The sequence below is a fragment of the Achroia grisella genome, unplaced genomic scaffold, assembly GCF_030625045.1.
Source record: "Achroia grisella isolate CSIRO2021 unplaced genomic scaffold, CSIRO_AGI_Agris_v1 utg474, whole genome shotgun sequence".
Classification (NCBI taxonomy): domain Eukaryota; kingdom Metazoa; phylum Arthropoda; class Insecta; order Lepidoptera; family Pyralidae; genus Achroia; species Achroia grisella.
Window position 1 is genome coordinate 1,783,566 of NW_026712878.1, and position 22,208 is coordinate 1,805,773.

The 22,208-nt window shown below is 30.4% G+C and overlaps 1 protein-coding gene across 1 annotated transcript; it reads right to left on the reverse strand.

Annotated features, from left to right (window-relative positions):
- Window positions 1-16,186: 16,186 nt before the first annotated feature.
- On the reverse strand, window positions 16,187-20,484 carry LOC131845540 (uncharacterized). The gene is made up of 2 exons (XM_059194610.1): window positions 19,793-20,484; window positions 16,187-16,672 (listed from the first exon to the last, which is right to left on the reverse strand). The coding sequence occupies exons 1-2, from the start codon at window positions 20,364-20,366 to the stop codon at window positions 16,386-16,388; spliced, it is 861 nt and encodes a 286-aa protein (XP_059050593.1). The 5' UTR covers window positions 20,367-20,484; the 3' UTR covers window positions 16,187-16,385.
- Window positions 20,485-22,208: the final 1,724 nt, after the last annotated feature.

A 22,208-nucleotide genomic window follows, 5' to 3' on the forward strand; every position in this document is an offset into this window, starting at 1 on the left:
TTGTCGAGGATCAAGTGAGAAGCGTTAGGGACTCGTATGCTTTTATATTGGGCGAGGAAAGATGAGTGTTTTGTAACTCAAGCAAAGGTTCTACGGACTCGGTTCCGTGTAGTGTGAAGTACAAAAGGTTTTGATTCTTGAATATAAGTTATATATATATATCTTCTATGTTGAATATTATTAGTTAATATAATGAATAATTATAATTAGCCTTTACTTCATTGAATCAAAAAATATATATTTCTTTGTAATAAAAAGAGGTTAAAAATTTTCTCAATCAAGTTTTAAATAGACGTTTACAGTTTCTATTATTTTATGATATAAAATGTATATTTTATTAGGTTAAATATACTTTATTTAATTTTTCATTTTAATGATCTTTTATTAAAATCACCACAGTTGACCAATATTAATATTTGTGTAACAATATATTGTATTTTTTAAAACATGTTTTACATTATAATCAAATCTTATTACTATTATTTATAATTATTTATTTTAACATTAGTATCTTATACCTCTGTAAAAACTATTAAGATTTATTATGTTTTGTAAGTAAAAAATATATAATATATAAATATTGTATCAAGATCTCTTGAAACTAGTAGGAACTGAACTCAAATATTCATTCATACGCTGAGATACGCAATTCTATCAGCAGGCGTTCAATAACAAAGAGTCGTGGTGACAAATTCTGACATTGTTCACATATACAAAATCGACTATACTGCAATATTTATAAAGTATATTTTAAAATTATCTGCATATATGTATAATATATAGAACAAGAGTCAGGAATCGGCAACAGTAGCTTGTTTGTTACATAGTACTATAATAAGAAATTTGTTTTCGTAGCTTTCAAACTTTTCTAAACATATTTTCTTTTGTTATTTTACGCTATGATGATTATATTTTACAAATAAAATATTATTATATTTATAATAAAATACTCCATTATATTTTTAAAATACTATGATTTATATATATTGATCCATACTATCTTTTTCGACCTTCCTTGGGGTATTAAACCACAGTCTCTACAAATGTATACTGATACAATACGTTCACTTGGTGACGAAACTTATAGTTACAAAAAAATATTTAAATATAATTTTTATAAAGAATTTATTACTTGATCTACTCCAACAATAACAAATAATCAATTGCAAAAACATAATTACATGAATATAATTATTTTTAATTACATATTATAGAGCAAATACATTTAAGAGAAGAAAAAAAAAACAGACCCTCAGTCGTAAATATTAACATGAAATAGATAAATAAATAAAGATACAGTAAGTTGATATGTATATTTTACTATTAATAATCTTGATGCAATTAAATATGATCAACAATTTTTATTTTTTATTTATTTTTTTGTTTATTTACTTAATACAGAACTGCACTTAGACTATGTAGAAACACTTTATTTTGTATTCTATAGGTAACTTAGACAAATCCTGAAGATTTAGATCAAATATTAACTTCGTAGATAATACAGGGGACACGACTTGGTGAAATGAGGTTTTATTTCACGACTGGCTTAGAAAAATATGGCCCATCTTCTGTCCTGCCCTTTTGACCATCATCCAAGCAAAACCAGAATGGAAATCGCTAAGTTTTATTATAAGTATGATAATTATGGTAATTTTTATCTTTATTTGATTAAAATACAATACATACTGGAATAAGCTATTAGTTATTTTAACAAAGAAAAGAAAAGATAGCATGCAAAATTAGATGTTTAATTTAATGTCAAAATTAAAATATGTTTATGTACTTTTTCATATTGTAGGAGTAATTTTTTTTTGTCATGCATGTATTTACTTTTTTAATACCACAATGCTTAAGGTACAAAATTCCTTTCCCTGAAATAAAAAAAAAGTTATATATTTTAACACATACAGCTATGCATCGTTTCTTATATTTAGCTAGTTTTGGAATACCACCATGATTATGCTGCTTTTGATTCATACAAAGAAGTAACTTCATTATTTGAGTGGTGAGTAAGACGACTCAACCGTAAACATTACTATGATATTAATCTGAAACTAAACTTAGTATATATTTTAGGTTAGGTATGTATTTTGAAAATACAATCACAAAACAAAATGTCTCATATTTTATACATATTCACTGACCCTTTTTTAACAGTGAAACTCGCAGCAAATATTTCGTTTTGCAATTCTCACGTGTGACACTTGGCAATATGCATTGTACATTCTGTGTCAAATGATATGAGGTTTTGTTATTTTATTATCCCATCAAGGATTCAGTTTCCTTTGTTGCATTTACTCTAAACATTTAGCTTTTTTATTATCTATATTGAATTTGGGGTTTTATTTACCTAAGATATCAACACCATTATTACAAATATTATAATAATATTAAAAAAAATAAAAAAATTACCGCTTGAGAAGGATCTATTTGTCAAATTACTTATATTGCGCACACAAACAAAGCATAATCTTAATTCTTGTTTCAATAAAATAACAATTGTAAGGTTAGCTTTAACATCTATTTGATTTGGCAAGTTTCGTTGCATCTACATTTATACAAATGTAGATGCAACCGAACATTACCGATGCATTAACATGTCGATGCATTTAAATTCAAATTCGCAATATATTTATTCATATAGGTCTATTAAACTGTTATGATATGTCAAATCAACCGTCGCGTCAGTTTGGAATGATTTCAAGATGAGAAGAACTGATAAGAGACTCAGCTCGTATTCTTTGTATATGAATGTTATACATGTTTACAACAATAATGATTCATTTCTATATACAAATTTGGGAGAATAGTGTAACCACCAGCATATGCTATTGTAAAAGCAAATAGTCTAATCGGTGTTCGTAACCTATTGATAGATATCATATATCTATCTATTGATGATTATTAAAGTATAATAATAAATAGGATAGTTAAATGACCTCATATTTTATTTTATTAATAAACCAATTTATGAAATTGTAGGCGACATATTGGAAAATTTACAAAATTATATAAGTTTTTGGGGGATTATTTTCTTAGCTTTCTATAGGCTATACATCGATCCGTTATTCTATTATCTATTAATGTAGTTTTTGCCTTGTCAATATTTAATTAAATGTGAAGTTAAAAGATATTTTTTATACTTCATTTATTACGTATCATTATCGATCAGTATCTTTATTCGAAACTATTTACAGAATAAATTACAGCAAATAAATACAACTTCTCGTACAAAGAAAGATATAGAACAGAACAGCGTTACTAAAGACATGATAATCAATTCTGTTCGCAAACCGTAATAAAAATAAATAAATAACTTAACAACCTAAAAATTTTATGAATGAATCATTTTTAGTATTGTAACATAAATACTAATGTAGATACGGTTTTTTTTTTATTTTATAATGTATCTAATTGTCAGTATCACTGTAATAATATGTATAGATATGGCTTCTGCTTTACTGAAATTAACAAGGATCTTCATATACTATTCTATTACAAATAACGTCAGAGTAATTTATAATGATTCTATTTAACACCTCAAATTAATGAAAGCAAATTGGGTTGGACTGATGCCTATATAATTATAATTTTCTTGTAATTCACTTAAAATTTTCACGTAACAATGAAACAAACACGCATAGAGACTTAAAAAAATGGATCGTCGAATTAATACATTCTACTTTTTGAAGTTGGTCGAGAAAAAATGGAACCAAAAAATGAGAATGTTCAAATAATTGTGGTAGAAACGCAAGGGGACTATCCAAGTGAGTTTTGAAGTTAAACGTGTCAAGGTCCTGTACTTTCTCCAAATAGTACCTTGCTCCTATCTCGTTAGGGTTGCTATATAATAATTTTAAAAAGTTAGTTATTAGACTTCTCTATTTCCATTATTCATGTGTCTGACTTTAATCATTCCTTGCCATTAAACAGCTACAAACCACACACTTGTAAATCCTAAATTAGGGACATATTACTTTAGTTTTTTAGTCACATCCAGCATGAGGTGGTGGTAGTTTATTTTGTGATATTCGTAGTGTTGTTCATATTTGCAGGAGACGGTTAATTTTCTCCATCAAAAATGCTGTCACTTGGTTCTCACTACAAGACAATAAAAAGTAAAAGAAACTAAGTATTTTGAATAGTATAAAATATATAATAATATAGAGAAAAGCACTTTCTTACACAGACATACACAGATTATCCTATACTGATTTTTTAGATTTTGTTCAAGTATAAGTATCATTTATTCATAAACATTATTTTTTTATGAAAAACGTTTAGCAAGAAACTCAACAAAGCACATACTTTTAAATAATAAAAATATGTTACTATATAGTTATGAATATTATTTTTTTAAATATACTTTTCTTATAGGCAAAAGACGAAAATGTAGTAAGTTCATTGAAATCCAGTACATTGATTAGAATATTAGTGCACAAGGATAATAAGTTTTAGAAGTAATATAAGTCTATTTTTTTTAATTATAATTAAATAAAATAAAAACACGCATTATTTCAATATTGAATATTAATAATCTGCTATAGTAAATAATTTTATACGACCAAAGTGGCAACCCTAGATGTAGTATGCACCGTGCACCGAACCAAGGTCATACCAATGAACTTAGATCACTTACTTTCTATTTGAATTGCTTCCAGTATATCCAATGATTTCAGATACAATTCGTTAGATGTTTTTGAAATATTTTTTTTATTTATCAATCTAATTCTTATTCTTAGTGGGGCTCTTCATATATATTGACGACGGTCACCTTTTGATGACATAAGATTAACTGTTTTCTTCATGAATCGTGATTATGAATATTATTCATATATCTACTTTAATTGGTAATCATAGTTGATCTGATAAGAATATGAGAATTCCTTTTGAATTTACATGAAATAAAGAAACTGAATATCTCAAGTCAAACATAAGTATTTTCTAGTATTTAATATATAAGTAGTATTTAAATACTTTCCCGCCTCAGTTTTAGCGGTTTAGCACACTGCTTTATTTCCGATGGTCGTGGGTTCGGTTTTGTTTTCCTGTTTTATTATTATTATTACTATTACACATAAACACGTATACTTTATATGCGAACATACTGATGAATATACTCGTATATATTCCCACGAGCATTGAAAAGTAGTGTACTAAAACCACTATACCACCGCGGTCGTAATTATATTAATCAATTTGTTAAGAATTGTTAGTATTGTTAATCCTTTTTGTTAATAATTATATGTTATCTTAAAATTTTGTATATACTATACTTTCGAAGGTAATGGCTGGTCTTTACATAACATACACGTTGTCAGTTCGTTGGCATACTTACGTTAAGTAATATTATAAACTTGATGTTAATACGGTTTATTATGATTTGTGGTCAATTATAGTATACTGTAAATTTAATTCTATTTTTTATTGTTAAGTAAGGAATAATCGTTTAAATTTACTAATATCTAAGTGTATATATGTTCTCGTAACTTTCATAAATTTCAAACTGAGTAGCACTAAAAATACATACATCTGGAAATCCGCCAGAATCCGCTGGATTGGAAACTTGGATAATGCACCAAATTCAATATTGTATTTGACTCTTTGTCCTGTTATAGAACTACATTAATGTTATTAATGTTATCTTTAAACAACAAATTCGTCACCGGTGTCTGTTAGTTTCAATTTTTTTAATTACTCAACGTATTTTATTGGATTTTTCAGCAATAGATAGAGTTATTCAAGAGGAAGGTTGATATGTATAATACATGCGTGTTAGTATAGTACAAGCCGAGAAATTCTAAGACTTGTAATGCATCCGAGCGAAGCCGGGACGGATTAGTTAGTTATAAATATAATTTGTAATTCTTACTGAGTAAAAGTTATATATTTTAGGTAAAACGCATTTTTTTCAGGCTCTGACTGTGAGCTCCATAATGATCCTAAATTAATTTTGTTTATATTTCAGATATAATATTATAAATCATACAAACTCTTGATAAAACCTATAAAATGTGGTTAAACAAAAGAAATATGAAATATAAATTTGACATAGAATTTTGACGTTATCAAGTGAAACTACTAAATCAACATGTAATTTGTAAAATATATATATCTTATAATCCCAATAACCCGAGAACCCGAGAAAAATGAATACCACTATGTATGGCTGAGTAGACTACATTTCTTCTCCATTAACTCCTAAAATAGAAGCATGGGTAAGCGACATAGAAGAATATTTCCAAAGAAGAAACGCTCAGTGTTCAGTAGACCGCATCCAATCAAACGGAAAATGTTAATAAGGCACAGAAGAATGAAGGCATTCTTTCATAAACATAATCCAAAAATGTTTATTGAAAAGGGAGTTAGGAAAATGGTGGGAGGGATCTACACGGTTTCGGACAGAGTGAGAGATAAAATAGCAGAGAGTACAATGGCTTTGGATAACCCTTTTTGTGCACAATTCTATGAAGACCGTTGCAGTATCCAGTAGGTAATAATTTAAAAGTGTGATGTGTAACATTATTGGGAATTAAATATATGTAATCTAAATACCTATTGCTTTCCTTTCAAGCATATACGTACAAGCATAATAGATAAAATAAGGAGTTACAGTAATACAGGTAAGGTTTTTTTATTAATGACTAGCTGTACCCGCGACTTCATCCGCGTGGAATTTAACTTTACTTATCTAAAATAATTTGTTTTTCTAAAATAAAAGTAGCCCAAGTTATTTACACCATTACATCAGCTACCTGCCATAATAAGACCCGTCAAAATCGGTCCAGTCATTTCAAAGATTAGCCGGAACAAACAGACAGACAGACAAAAATTGCAAAAAATATAATTTTGGTGTATATACCGTATTTATATTTATATGAAAGTAGTAAAGAACGGTTAATTCAATATTACAAATACACACTCTAATTTTATTTATATGTATAGATAATGACATGATAATTCTACCTACGCAATTGGTATACTCTGGTAGAGCACTAGTGAACTACCATACGCTATGTAATAGAAAGATCATGATAGAATCAGGTTGGTTATCCGGTTATGTATGATGATTTTGTAATGGCAGCGTGGAGGTCGTACAGTAAGCAAATATTGAAATATTTATATTATAACTACTAATATAATTAATATATATATTAATTAATAAAAATCCCCTGTATTCATATGTTGGGTTACATTCTATGTAATTATAGGTTTCCAATTAGATTTTACTAACTATATAACTTCAAATGCTCGCTAGAGTAGGCGTGTTCTAGAGTGGAGACCGCGAATTGGCAAACGTAGTGTAGGACGCCCCGCAGCTAGGTGGAGCGACGATATACGTTGGGTTTCGGGTAAAAAATGGAAGAGAAGGGCTGAAGATCGTGCCCAGTGGCGTGCCTTGGGAGAGGCCTATGTCCAGCAGTGGGCTGATGATGATGACGATAATGAAAAGTAATGTAAACCAATGCTGTTATTATTTTACAAGAGGAAATTATTATATATCAAAATATTTTTCTATGTAGAAGCGACATGAATATGGCATTTGCTATACTGTAACTTTCTTAAATATATGTACCTTTTATCAAAACTGTAACGTTCCAAAATAATAGCTATTAGAAACTCGCTCATCAATTTACAAGTCATCTATAATATCCTTATATAAATATTATGCTGCATAGCGTAATATACATAGTATATTTCGGTTGAATTCGGTGTATTCAGATTTTTTTTATTTATTTTTATGATGTTGGATATGGATAGTCTTTATAGCTTCAAAAGATGCGAAAGACAAAGCACAAAAGAGCACAAAGGGCACTCTAAATACGTAGAATGATTTATAGAGCTGTTGAACCCCGGTAAGTTTACAAACTTGATTGCTATTCTAATTCTTAAAATATTAAACAACTATTTTACTAAAAGCAACTTATTTTATTTCTCACTTTATTATATGTCAAATAAATACACATAGTTTCCTAGTATCTAGTAATTGCAGTCTTTTTAACGCTTTTGTAATATTAGTCTAAAAATTTCACGTGGCTTCGTATCCATATATATATGGTATATAGTCTCCTCTTTTGTAATGTTCATCGTAGTACACATGGTCATCACTTTTTGATGGAACTTGTATTATTTCTACTTGGGTCTTAGTATCATCCTTCCTGTTCTGATATCCATGGGAATGGTCAAACATTCCTTTAAGGCTAAGTACCGATGCCATAACAGTGGAGAAGAATCCCATTATTAGACCTGAAAACATTGGATTATAGAAGTATTTTTATATGAGTTGAGATAAAAGTTTAAAATAAGAAGATGAGTTTAATGTAAACCTGAATGTATATAAGTGGTTATGTAAATAATTCATGGAATAGATTTTATATTATGTGAAATATGATTTGCGTACAGGAAAGACTCCGATTAGATCTTTCACTTCATCAGGTACCGATTGTACCACTCATAAATGGCAATGTATTGCAATCTGCTTGGCAGTTGAATGAAACCGAGGTATGAAGCCTGAATGTCACTTCTTTGTCACTAGTACACCCAAATACTAACTCTGTAAAGATGATATAACACGATCTGCATACAATAATCGTAATAATTAGGAAATATATATATTTTTGTTCGGATTAATACTGATTTGTTTTATGTAGAACAATTGTATTTTAATTACAATTATCAATTTACCTTTAGTAGACAGAAATGCAAGCGCTTTTAATGCTATCGGTATAAGCAAACTCTTTGCAGCTAGCAACCCCAAAAGTAGCGGTAGCATGTATTTTTTGTGCATCTTAAACTTCCCACCCCTATTTTTCTTCTTGCCTTTTATTACTTTGAAGATACATTTCTTTGCCTTTGCTTTTCTTTCGTCTGTCTTCTTTCCTTTACTTTGTTTCTTTTTACTGCGTTTCTGTTTTCTAGTAGCTTTTTTCACAGTAGGTTTTAGTAATTTTGAAGATTTTTCATTAGCTGGAATATATGTTATCAATATTTATTTGTCCTTGTCGATATAAATCATTAATGTGTATTTTAATTTTCTTTTGTAAAATACATATAGCAACATACATACATATGTATTTAATTCGAAATATACATAACTTCAGTACTTAAATTATACGAAAAGGATTATTTTTTTCGAATGTATATATACTGAGTTTATTAATTATAATATTTTATTGAAAATTAATATGTTAATAACTAGCTTGAGTTCTGTAAAAAATATCCAGTCTCGGCGACTGGATTCTTAAGAATGGTGTAATATAATTTATAAGATTATTATATTACCTTGCATAGATCTTTGTTCAAAGTTGCCATTTGTAAAAATCCATTCTAAAGGTTCAGTTGCATTAAAAGCATCCTTCGAGTAATTATTGCTATTCGGAGGACCAAAGCCGAAGACAGCTTCTGTTTTCACTATTCCATAATTATTTGCATTATCTAGAATAATGCCGCGAGAGTACGGTAGCATTATTTCTATCACTTCAATTATATCACAGTTGTTATAATGTATACATGCATCAGTAATGAAATAATAGATAATAGTAATAATAAAAAAACAACAATTGTCACAAAACAAATCAATTACTTATATGTTTTTTATTTTATTGTCACTTATTGCTCTTTAGGAAGTTCAACATAAGCGTGTTTGTATCATTATGAGCCTGTTGGGAGTTGTGAGTGACATTTATACAAGTCAAATGAGTCCATTACGTCCTATCAAGCATTGCGTTTTAATTGCCATTTTTCACCATAATTTCTAATTATGAGGTTGATATATAGGAGAAAGCTAATGTAGACATTGATCTTAACCTAGTTTTTTATGTATTTGTTTGATATGATGCCTACGGCTCCCTGTTACTGACGCACCGTGCACCATCGACAGGAAATTCGTCTCCACTCGCTGGAACCTGGTTAGGTCTTAGAAAGTGCGGTTTCATAGAATATTCCTCTCATGTACATATAGATTGTGGAATGAACTACCTGCAGAGGCTTTCTCGAGAGACTACAGCGCGGGTTGTTCCAAGAAGGGTATATTAAGGTTTCTTAAGGGTCGGCAACGCGCACGTGACACTCCTGGTGTTTCAGGCGTCCATAGGCTACGGTAACCTTTTACCATTTTGGTGTATGCTTTCTTGCTACCAGCGTAGCACAAAAAATGGTAAACAGGCTGACAGCTCACCTGGTGGTAAGTGGTATCCGTCGCCTAAATATATACACGAAAATAACTATAGTTATTACATTATATTGTGACACCACTTTTGCGTTGCTATTGTAGAAGACTATGATATCGTACCTGTTATCCTGTAATTTAACTGCCTTATTCTCCTTTTAACCAAAACAAAGCCGAAATACGTGAGACTGAGCTCGCCGCGTAGTCGACTTTGTAAAAAGTCTACCTTTTGTATAAATATGATGTATTACAGTGTATAAATTACTGTAATACATCGTACTTAAATGTAATAATGATACACTTCAATAGTGTCAATGATATTAAATCTCTTTTCAATTAATTTTCAAGTATATTTTATAATTTATAATATTACAAATGCGAATGTTTGTAAGTATAGATGAATAGCTGGATAGATGTTACTCTTTCACGGAAAAACTACTGTACGGATTTTGATGAAACTTTTATTACGTTTATATTCATTCTCCTGCCACTTGCACTGCCGGAAATATTGCCGCGTCAGCGTCGACGGGAGTCGTCGCGAGTGAGTGTCGTTTACACTCAGCCTTCATACTTATTTACCGGGCGACTCTTCCTTACCTTCCTCTTAAATCGCCGGGCGTCAACTGAGCGAGAGGGCTGAATGTAATCACACGTTGCTAATCCTTTTACTCGCGCACGAAAAACCGATACTCGAGGGAGCGCCGGGCAGCGCCAATGGTATGGGTAGTATCGTGTTTACACTCTCGCGCTTCTCACTTCCCTGCCCACTCGGGCTGAGTGTAAATTGGTCTTAATATAGCTTATACATCAGAATGATACACGGGCTATAAATTTGATGCGGGTGAAACCGGAGGCACAGTATATTATAATCTGCAATCATGTTGGGAATTATAATACGATAGAATTGTTCCTTCATTCATTCCTAATCACTGAGATTAGAAAATCTCAATTGTAACAGTCAGTGGAGCGGATCTCGTATTTTATCATTTCTTTGCAGTCAACCCCATTTGAAGATTAAAAATTATATAGTAAGAGCTATGCAATTGAAATAGTATCATAATAGTGTATAGCAATCTTATCTGTACCTTATTATACCAGATGAAATCTCTACATAAAATGAGTGTGACCATCTCTCTTTACACGATGATTTCAGTTTGTAATGTGGGATATCGTATTAAATGTGGTATAGGTTTTATATATATTATGTATGTATTTATAAAAATTATGTATTTATATCAGTTATCTAGTAGTATTATAATAATACTATAATAATACTACTACTAGTATAATAGTCTCATAACACAAGCTCTGATTACCTTGGAACTATATAGCGCTGCGTAAGTTGTCCTGAGATATATTATTAGGTATATCTTTATTACTATGTAAATTAATCACAATTTAAAACATCTACTATCCTAGACAACCAAATCATTCTGTTATAACATTAATGCGTAATCTATAGTAATAAAATATATATTATATTTTACTTAATTAATAATAATATAATTATTTATTATGAAAAATAAAATATATATGATAAAGAATTTTAATAGCGCCATTTAGACCCAAACTAATTAGAGGTTATGGGTACTAGATAACTAATATAAATATATACATACATTTTTCTTTAAATTCATAGAAAGCATCCAGATTTGTACAAACTATACTATATTCGTTATTCGTTAATATACTATATTCATGAATACAAATGTTTGTACCGGGCGAGGAATCGAACTCGCAATCATCAGAAGTAAGGCGGTATGCCAAACCATTAGGCCGCCGAGGCCTATTACTTCAACGTAACGAAATTCGTATGAACTTCACGGGAGCAAAGCCTGTAGATAACTGAAATTATGATCCAAGATTTCCATTTGCAGAATTCACAAAGTTATCAATCACCTGGTAGAAGTATAAATTATATGTGAATTAAGAATATGAATTTAAATTTGACGTTCCTAGTATATGAATAAAAAGTACAGTACACAGAAATAAAAGACACAATGAAAGCGTGTGTGTTTAATCTTGTTATTTTTTTATTACCATCATTATAAAACAATACAGATTCTGTGTAAAATATAGTAATAAATATTTATTGGTAACTACATAATTTTACAAATTTATAATTTCCTAATAAATTCATTTTTCACAATAAATTAATAAATAACCTATAATAATTAATTCGCTAAAATATATTTACAATCACACGAGCACTTACAATACTAGAACAAAGCCTCAAGTAAATAATAAAAAAATGAATTATTTGTTTTTATAATCAGAAATAAAAAAAAAGAAACCGTAATGGCTGACGGCCTACCTGATAGATTGTGATAGCCGTGGATCATCGGTATATATGTTGTTTATATACTATGTAGATAAAACAATCATACGATCCGTCTGATGGTAAACGGTTACCATAGCCTATGGACACCTGAACAGCACATCAAATATTTATTCAAGCCACACTTTACCTGCAGCTTTAACAAAACAAATCTTAAAATTGTTGTCAATTTTTTTTTCGAATGATTCTAATACGGTTGGCAGCAGCTGGCCTTTACAGTTTCACCGGACGATAGGTGGCGAGTTCAGATGGCACTCCAATTCAAAGGAAGAACTGAAGGCCAAATGCCTCCTGACGGATACGACTTTAGTCTAAGTGGACCGCTAGAGATTCGAACCTGGGCACAGGCCGTCATATTTTCGACACCCGCTTAAATTGGACGGGGGATCGATCGAGGGTGTTTTGTAAAGCGGTAAAATTAGATGAGACAAAAGCTCGATGAAGGCAAATTATCTAATATATCTGATATATTCTTATTATTCTTAATTTTATACAGGAAAATTATAAACAATTGAATTTAAATGAAAACTTATATATAGTAATAATTATAATTGAGATACATTACTATATGGGAGAGTTTATCTCTAAAAACATATATCTCACAGCAAATCTCTAAGACTTGACCGGATCATTAAAATTTAAATATAATACGACAACTAAATGCATCCTTAGGTGTCTGCTCGGTGGTAGAGTATTACAGTCAGATAAGTAAACATTATAGTTTATAATTTTTTATTATACTATCTTCATACTCGAACTTATATATTCCAAAGAAACAGACAAGCATTGAAGTTCACTACCGATATAAAATTCTGTCGCTTCCGTTTAGTTTGTCTCTCGTATACTTGCCTATTTCTGATACGGCTGACGTCTTTTTTAGATAATAAAAAGTTAAAATATCAAACAAATAATTCAACAAGTACTATAATAATGATACAACTTAGGACAATTTGCACAGCGCCGTCTAGTCCCAAGCTAAGTAGAGCTTGTGTTTTGGTCACTAAACGACTGATATAAATAGATACACTTTTTTGTAAATACCTACATAATATACATAGAAAATACCCAGACAAATACAAACAATTATACTTATGACTACAAATGTTTGTATAGTGCGAGAAATCGAATAAATGGCCATCGGAAGTAAGAAAGCATGGTAAATCGCCGGACTACCGAGGCCGTCTTAAAGGATGGCAACTATAAATACGTCGACTTTATTTAATTAGTTATCTACTTACTTATAAAACCTTTCACAAACCTATTTTAACCATGATATTGCTTTATCACATCCTTTCAAATTAAGAAAACAATTATCAAGACAAGGACAAAAGAGCTCTCTTGCTAAAATAAATAATGAATCCTGGACAATTAACACAGCGGCATCTAGTTCCACGGTATGCAGAGGTTATGTTACGGGTACCAGACAATTGATATAAATACCTAGATATTTTTTTTTGTAAATACATACACAGTATACATAAAAAACACCCAGAACGATACAAACAATCATACTCCTGTTACAAATACAAATAATACAAATGTTAGGACTGCGCGAGGAATCGAACCCGCGACCATCGGAAATAAAGCAGTGTGCTAAACTGCTAGATCACCGTGGCTCCAAAATATAGCTAAAATAGATTTATGAAACGCTTGATTTTATTATGCGTAAGGAAGCTATTATTTAATGATCTGTTTTTTGTAATCCCATAACTGCAGCAAATAGAGCAAAGAAGAAACCAGCCAGCCCAGTGGCTCCTATTAATAAGACTAGACCTCCAATCATAACTGGTACCAGAGCAAAATATTTCAATTTGTAAGCCATAAGCAATGGCAGTACATATTTTTTTAATTTTTTCTTCTTGAATTTATTATGTTTCTTCGTTCCCTTCTGCCGTTCTGCTCCATCTTCTAAGTCGTCGTCCTCTTCTTCTTCTACTTCAGAATCTGCAAGACCCAGTGCATCTGTAAATGTGTAGTTGGGTTATGTATTAAATAGTTACAAACCATTATATATTTAATCTACACTAAGCCTCATGTTCATTATACTTCACGTTAAATAAATTTTCAGCCATAACTGGATAGGAATATAGAAACAACCTTTATTGAAATAATCTTAACATTAGTAATAGTTATTTTTTTATTCTACCACTCATTCGGAAAGTAGACTCATCACAAGAAGAAGGACCAAGAAACTTGCGTGTTGCTGCTATGATATTCAGATGGGGCGTATACGTATAGGGGCCAAATTACATACACTAAGATTATTAAGAACACGGTTCGCAATACATTCAACGGAATATTCACATACCGACAGTACACAAGTGCATTTCAGTAAAGATTTATTTATAATAAACTACTACTACCAATAGTTAAGGTTTATTTGTACATTTGCTGTTACATGTGTTTTCGTCTTCTTTTTATGAGGCAAAAGATAGTGCATCTCCGTTCTCCTGATATAATCCATAGAAAGAGATGAAAATATACCTAATATATTTTTATCTGTTTTACAAGGATAATTTCAGCCGATCAAACAAAGAGATAATATTAGTATAAATAGATTAGTTTAGATTGTTACTACTTAATTATGCAGAATAATTAAATAAAGACAGTATATAAGCAAGTGTATTAAGATTAGTAATTAAAAATTAATATCTTAAAGAAAGATAAAAAGTATTAAAATTTTATTGTAAGTTTGTTATATTAAATCATAAAATTACATAGTGTCTAAATATAATTAGAAAATGTGGGATTTGTTCGGGTTGTTTTTAAATTTCAATAGTGCAGGAAGGTCATTAAAATAGTGTGTAGCATTAAATGAGTATTTTGTTTATTATAAAATATTTTTTAACTATAGTCGAATTATAAACTTGCAGTTTATTATATAACTCTATGTAAAGAAAAACCTAATGAATCACGGCTTAGGAAAATATTACTACTGACGTAGCGTGGAGAGTACAAAGCCCCTAGCATCATAAAAGGAGAGTAATGCGGAAAGATTATGATTTTTTTAAAGTCAAAATTACAACTTCATTAGAATAACACGAAAATAATATTTTTCAATAAAAAAATATATAAAACTATGCTATGCCACTAAACATTATTACTAATTATTACTAGGCCGCAATAAGTGTACTAAAAATTTTACTATTACTTCAAGTCAAAAATCTCATCAATCAAATCAGCCCATTAATTAAATAATTAGCTACAAAATTTAGCAATTCTTAGCGACATACTTTTTTTCAAGTAATCGGTAATAACGTCACTAATTGTTGGTTAGCTAAGTAATTAATTTGAAATACTAATAGTAATCAACAGGTGTCAAGAGAAAGTAATCAATCAAATCTGTTATCAAGTCTGTCAAATCTGTCATATCTTTTATTGTCTGTCAAATGAATAATTCATGAGAAATGTAAAGGTTCGCAAATAAAAGTCATAATGCAAGCGTGTGTGTTTAATCGTGTATCTTTTATATCAGCAGTATTATCTTATAATATAATACATGTTCAGTGTACATTATAATATTCATTGGTAACTATATTATTTTGCTAATTTATATATTCATCTCGACTAACAATAAATTAGTTAATAAATAACTTACGCTAATTTATTTGCTATAAATATATTTACAATGCGCGAGCACTTAAAAATAGAAACATACGGACTGTAATAGGAACGAAAAATAATCACAAAACAAATTGGAAATAAAAAAATCTTAGCAATTATAGAAACGAAAACTAGATTATTAAGTTTCGGTGGTAATCTGGAATCATTTCAGAACACTAGTATATGATATAGATTTTAGATAATTTAGCAATTAACACAATATGAATGGCAACAATTAGTACGTCGACTTTATTTAATTTGTTAATGTTTAAATTGTTAGTAGCCTCCTTTCTGCAGTCCCATAACGGCTGCAAACAGAGCAAAGAAGAAGCCAGCCAACCCAGTAGCTCCTACCAACAAAATTAAACCACCAATCATAACTGGTATCAAAGCAAAAAACTTCAATTTGTAAGCCAAAAGCAATGGGAGAACGTATTTCTTCAATTTTTTCTTTTTATATTTTGGTTTCTTAATTCCCTTCTTGCGCTCCACTTCGTCTTCTAAGATGTCGTCTTCATCTTCATCTTCTTCCAATTCGGCTGAATCTTCGAGACCCAGCGCATCTGTAAATTAATTAGTTAATTTATATATTAAAAGATTACAAATAAAATGCAATATATTTGGGTGCTAGAATGCGTGCTTTATTAAAAAATTATTTGAAAATTAATTAATTTATATCTATTCCGTACAAATACTTTAAGATAAGCGTGTGTTTATATTAAAGGCAATATAGATCTACACAAATTGATTACTTTGCACTCACAATAGATTGTATTTTTTTATATATTAAAATAAAATTTTTATTTTTTTTCTATGTTTCTGTAATAACAAGCAATATAATGCCTCATTTGATGGTAAGTGGTATTATTTATTACAGATAATATAATGCTAGCATACCCAATAATTTCTGTTACTTGTGGAGATGTGTGAATATATATTTTATTTGGATATCTATATGCTACTCATTCAAGTGTTGCTGAATGATACTCAACCTTATAAAAGAGGGACTCAATTTATATATACAAATGATTGAATAAATTATTATAGAAATAAAATAAACATAATTCCAATGAATAAATACAATTTAATTTTGTTCTTAACTAATATTTCTTATATCGTATTATTATTCCTAGAATACAAGTAAGTAAAAGAAATTGAAATGTAATCACGAATAGTTATGTTCATAAATACATTTAATCAGTTTATCTTAATTAGGAGAAAATCTATCACAGAACAATCCTACGCACAGTTAGAACACGAAGAATTTTACGCGTTTGAAGTGTGTTTAATTAGTGTATAATCATATATCTTGATAAATGTGAATGTGTTGTATGTACACGTTATCATACAATACACAATCACGCAATGTTACTGATTGCTAATTTCAAAGACACGTAATGTCAGCGTCAATGTTCTAAGTAATGTGCTTTAGACGTTTTTTTATGTAATTCGAAAAATACATTATCACCTGATCTGGTGATAATGTATTTAGCTGATAGGCGATGCCTCTCATTCAGCCATTCAAATGCGTTGGTACTTTAAAATACGTAATATATTCTACATGAAAAATACCGAGCTTCTAATTTAATTTTTTTACATATATATTTTTAATTTCGTATATACAAGTATTGTTTGATATATATATGATTACTTTTTATCGTTGATATTGTATTCAAGTCAGTGGTTGAAAATGCGGCTAATAAATTTTTCTACCAAAAATTCACATATTAAAATAATGATATAGAAGTACGGCAGAAATAGTTAACAGAAGAAGGCGTCATTTTATATTATAGGAAGCTCAAATTAGAACTAAAAATACAGGTAATGTTGAAAACTCTTATACACTTTTTACTATATTATTACATGACTAATACAGTAACATTAATACAGTAACAGTAAAATTAGATTGTTTTTTTTTTGCAAATCTGTACCTACATAGATTGTTAACAAAGTTCAATTAAGATCAAATGGAATTTTATTACACCATTATCAAATACACCTGATAACAAATACGGCAGATGCAAAGAAGTCCGCGATAATATTTGATAAAGATCTACCAAAGTTTGATGATTATGTAATTATAATATATATTATATGATTTACATGTTATCTATAATTTGATTAGATAAAACTTTAACCAGACTAGAAAAAGATAATAAATACTCTTTTCAATTTTCTGTAGCATTTTAGCAACATTGAAGATATACAATATATAGTGGTGTACTTACTATATATTGTATTTCATCACGAAAACTATCGGATATATATAATTAATAGTGAGTCTTGTATTATTATAATACAATTCAAACTTTAATCATAATTAGCAGTAAATTTAAATTTCGTCTGACAAAATATACTTGTTGGTATCGGTAAGTAATTTAAAATGATTTTTGAAAAATATTTCGTGTTAGTGATAGTGTACCGTACCAAATGGCCAGTCAAGCAGACGATACTGTTTCCGAAGTTACAGTTGACAGATGCAAATGATTGCAGTCCACTGTCAACATTCAGGGGTACGGTGAGAGTGCTTTTAAGGCGGGTTAGTGAAACAACGGAGAATAATAATACGTTACTGATATTAGTATATTGTTTGCAACTACTTTGTTATTTTCTACAATGTATATAGAATTTTATGAAACAATAGTAATTTACCTGTTGAAACTGTTATAGTTGATATAATCCATTCTCCAGTATAATTATCGACGGTCGAACGACATCCGCGAAAAACCGGTATGATATGATCATAGATAAGCTATAGATACACAGAGATAATAGAAGGAAGTCTGTTTCCAAAGATGTATACAAAAAAGGTTGACAGACACATAAACAATCATTCATAGAGAACCAACGCATGCATGAGATGAGGTAAAAAATGAATGAAGGAAGAGTCGTGGATGAAGTAAGGATCTCTTATCTTTTCACATATCTCTTTATTTATCCACTTATTACATGCATTATTTTACACTTGCAGTAAATACAATGATAAACAGTACAGTAAAAATATGCAGTCTATTTTTATTTAAAACCGTAACAATCAAGCGTAAGTTCCAGTTGGTGGTGAGCAGCTTATAGCCTAAAAACGTAAGATCAGGACTATCACATGCATATTGAGGATCTTGAGAAAACTTGGTGCTTGGTTCCAGCATGCTCATAAAGTAACTGGTCGTCTCCAGTGAGTATTTACTATTCCCGAGCGCAGAAAGTGCAACAAGATTTTTAATAGTTTTTATACCATTACCAAAGACTAAGTGGGAAAATTTAATTGATAGTATTTTGGTATCGTATAGACTCAGAGTTTCAATTATTGGAGTCTTATAATTCTATATATAAAACATTATATATGATAATTGCTGATATTAATATTGCTCTATTGCTCTTATAACTAGTTATTGCATATTGTAAATATTGCTGCTTGGTTTATGTACTGAATAATACTATTTTAGCTATTGCCATTCATATATTACCCTGATAACTCGAATTCATTATCCAGTTTCCATAGAAATTTCGAGAAATCAATTATTATTGAAGATGTAATAGGAACATTTATTCAAGTCCTTAACCAATAGTTAACAAGTTTACAGACTAATCAATTAAATCAAGTATATTATGTAATAGACATGAGCGACAGATATGCTTATAACATAAATGTTTGAAAATTAATATATAATAACATCTACACTTACATGATATAGATCTTCTGGAGGCAGTTGCTTCTGAAAATCCTTCGGGCTTTTCTATAATTGGCTCTTCATCAATGTCCAATGATCTCCTTTGGAACTCCTGACTCCTGATCAAGGGTATCACCTTTGGATGGAATGGTTCACTGTCAATTGGTTTATATGGGAGGTCTTGTGATAAATTCTTATCGCTTTTCTCTTTGGCAATTGGGAAATAATTACCGGGGAAAAGCGTTTCTGTTTTATATTTATTCACATTATTATGTGAATAGTAAACGCTTCTTTCAACTTGGGAAGGTTGCTCGCTTCTCTGTAGAGGTATAGCGCGAGGCTTGAAAGCGTATTTGGATATCCTAGATTGCCGCTGTGGGACTTGGTTGCTGCTATAAACAGTCGGCTGGATTACAATAGATGCGCTCGTTACATTGACTACAGCCGATCCATCTCCGCTGGAAGCACTTGACAAAGACCAAAGTTTGGTCAATTTATTCTCATAATTTTCATTAGCTGTCGACAAAACAACAAAACATAACACTACTATAGTCTGAAAACGCAACTTCATGTGTAACTCCATTTTCATCGATTAATTATCGACCAATTATAGATCGATGCGTCACTGATTACACAATTGTCCACACTTCACTTTCTTTTGTATTCCTTAGAGTCTAACCCCGCCCGTTCGATCCACCATTTTGATGCAAGCGATCGCGCAAAACTGAATCACTATCGTTGTTAGACGTTATATTTATACATGTGTAAGTATAAACTTGCGTTTTTCCCGACGATTCACGGTCGGACGGGTCCGTGGGCTTCCTCGCCGAGGTTGCAATTCCGATATAAGGGAAAAATATGAGACACCGAAATAAAAAGTCGTTTGTTGCGTGACATTACCGCACTACGCGTGGCTTCTTCCGTTAATGATTCCTGTTCAGTTCAATACGACCAATTTTCTACGATATGGGGGTAATTTGTGATGTCGTTATCGTGTCGTCTTTGGATGCAATTTTCATGTCAAAAACTCGTTTCTAGAATGGTTTTTGGATCACTTAATTTGTTCTTGAGATGTCATGAAATTGACGATAAAAATGAGAGCGTGGAGATGGTTTCGATTTCGCGTATGTACATACATATGTAGATATTATAATGATTAGGGTATAAATTACAATAATCAGTACATAAGTAACGGTATTGCAATGAAGTTTTCAGTTCGCTTTCTTGCGTTATACCTATTGTTTCTTTGTACATTTATGTCTGCAAAATACTATTATTATTTTGGTCGTAATAATAATTTAGATATTTATTCTAATTTTTATATCATTAATATTTGCATAAACGTTTTGGAGGACAGATATAATTCATGATACTTTAGCAATATTACGTGTACTTTGAAGTTTTCATAAATTAAAATATTATAAAGTCAAATCTCCACATTCTATGAGGCTTGGGCCATGTAAGAGATGCGAGTAGAGGTTATTAGTGTTTGAACCGTACACTCTACGATGTATTAGCTGACAGTAACAAACGTATTACGGTGATTTTTTTATGTAATTTTAATAGAAAACAAAATTACAGCCCACATGATATTAAGTGGTACTAATCGTCGGTTAGTAAATGTGAGTAGATTGCAGAAGGTGACGCATGCTGTGGCTACTTGTAAGTTGCCATTCCTGAGGTCCAAGATGATATCTTCTAGTCTATCTGCTTTGTCTCATCCTTCAAATAAAGCAAGTTGCTAGTTGGTTGAAATAAGTGACAACGAGATACCCTCGCAGAAGTTTTTTTACAGTTATAACCACATTGTGGAATCATCTTCCAGCAGTGGTATTTCCGAACCGATACGATATTTAAACCTTCAAGAAATGAGCTTATTCCTTTTTAAAAGGCAGACATCGTACTTGCAAATCTACTGGTGTTGCGGGTGCTCATGGGCAGCGGTAATCACTTACCATCAGGTGAGCCGTATGCACGTTTGTCCCCCGTATTATAAAAAAAAACAAAAAGTCGTTGTCGTAGACCGAATTAATAATATTATTTGATAATTCACACAAAGTCACCTAGTAACAAGGTACGCAGAGCTTGTGTTATGTTTATAACGTGTGAGGAATCGAACCCACGACCATCTGAAGTGGAAGGAAGTAAAGCGGTGTGCTAAAGTGCTAAATCAACGAGGCCGTCTAATAATATTAATCCATAAACAAATTATTTATATATCTCATATCTCTATTCTATACTATGTCTATTCTCTGACTTACGTACTTATGATATAGATATTATTTCTGATTTATAATATTATATTATGGCTAGACTTTTCCCCTGATATTAAATAATTAAAAATAGTGAAGTTATATATGAATATTTAGACTGTAAGAGTAGTAAGAATAAGAATAAAATGGTTGATATCCTTGAAGGATGAAAAATTCAC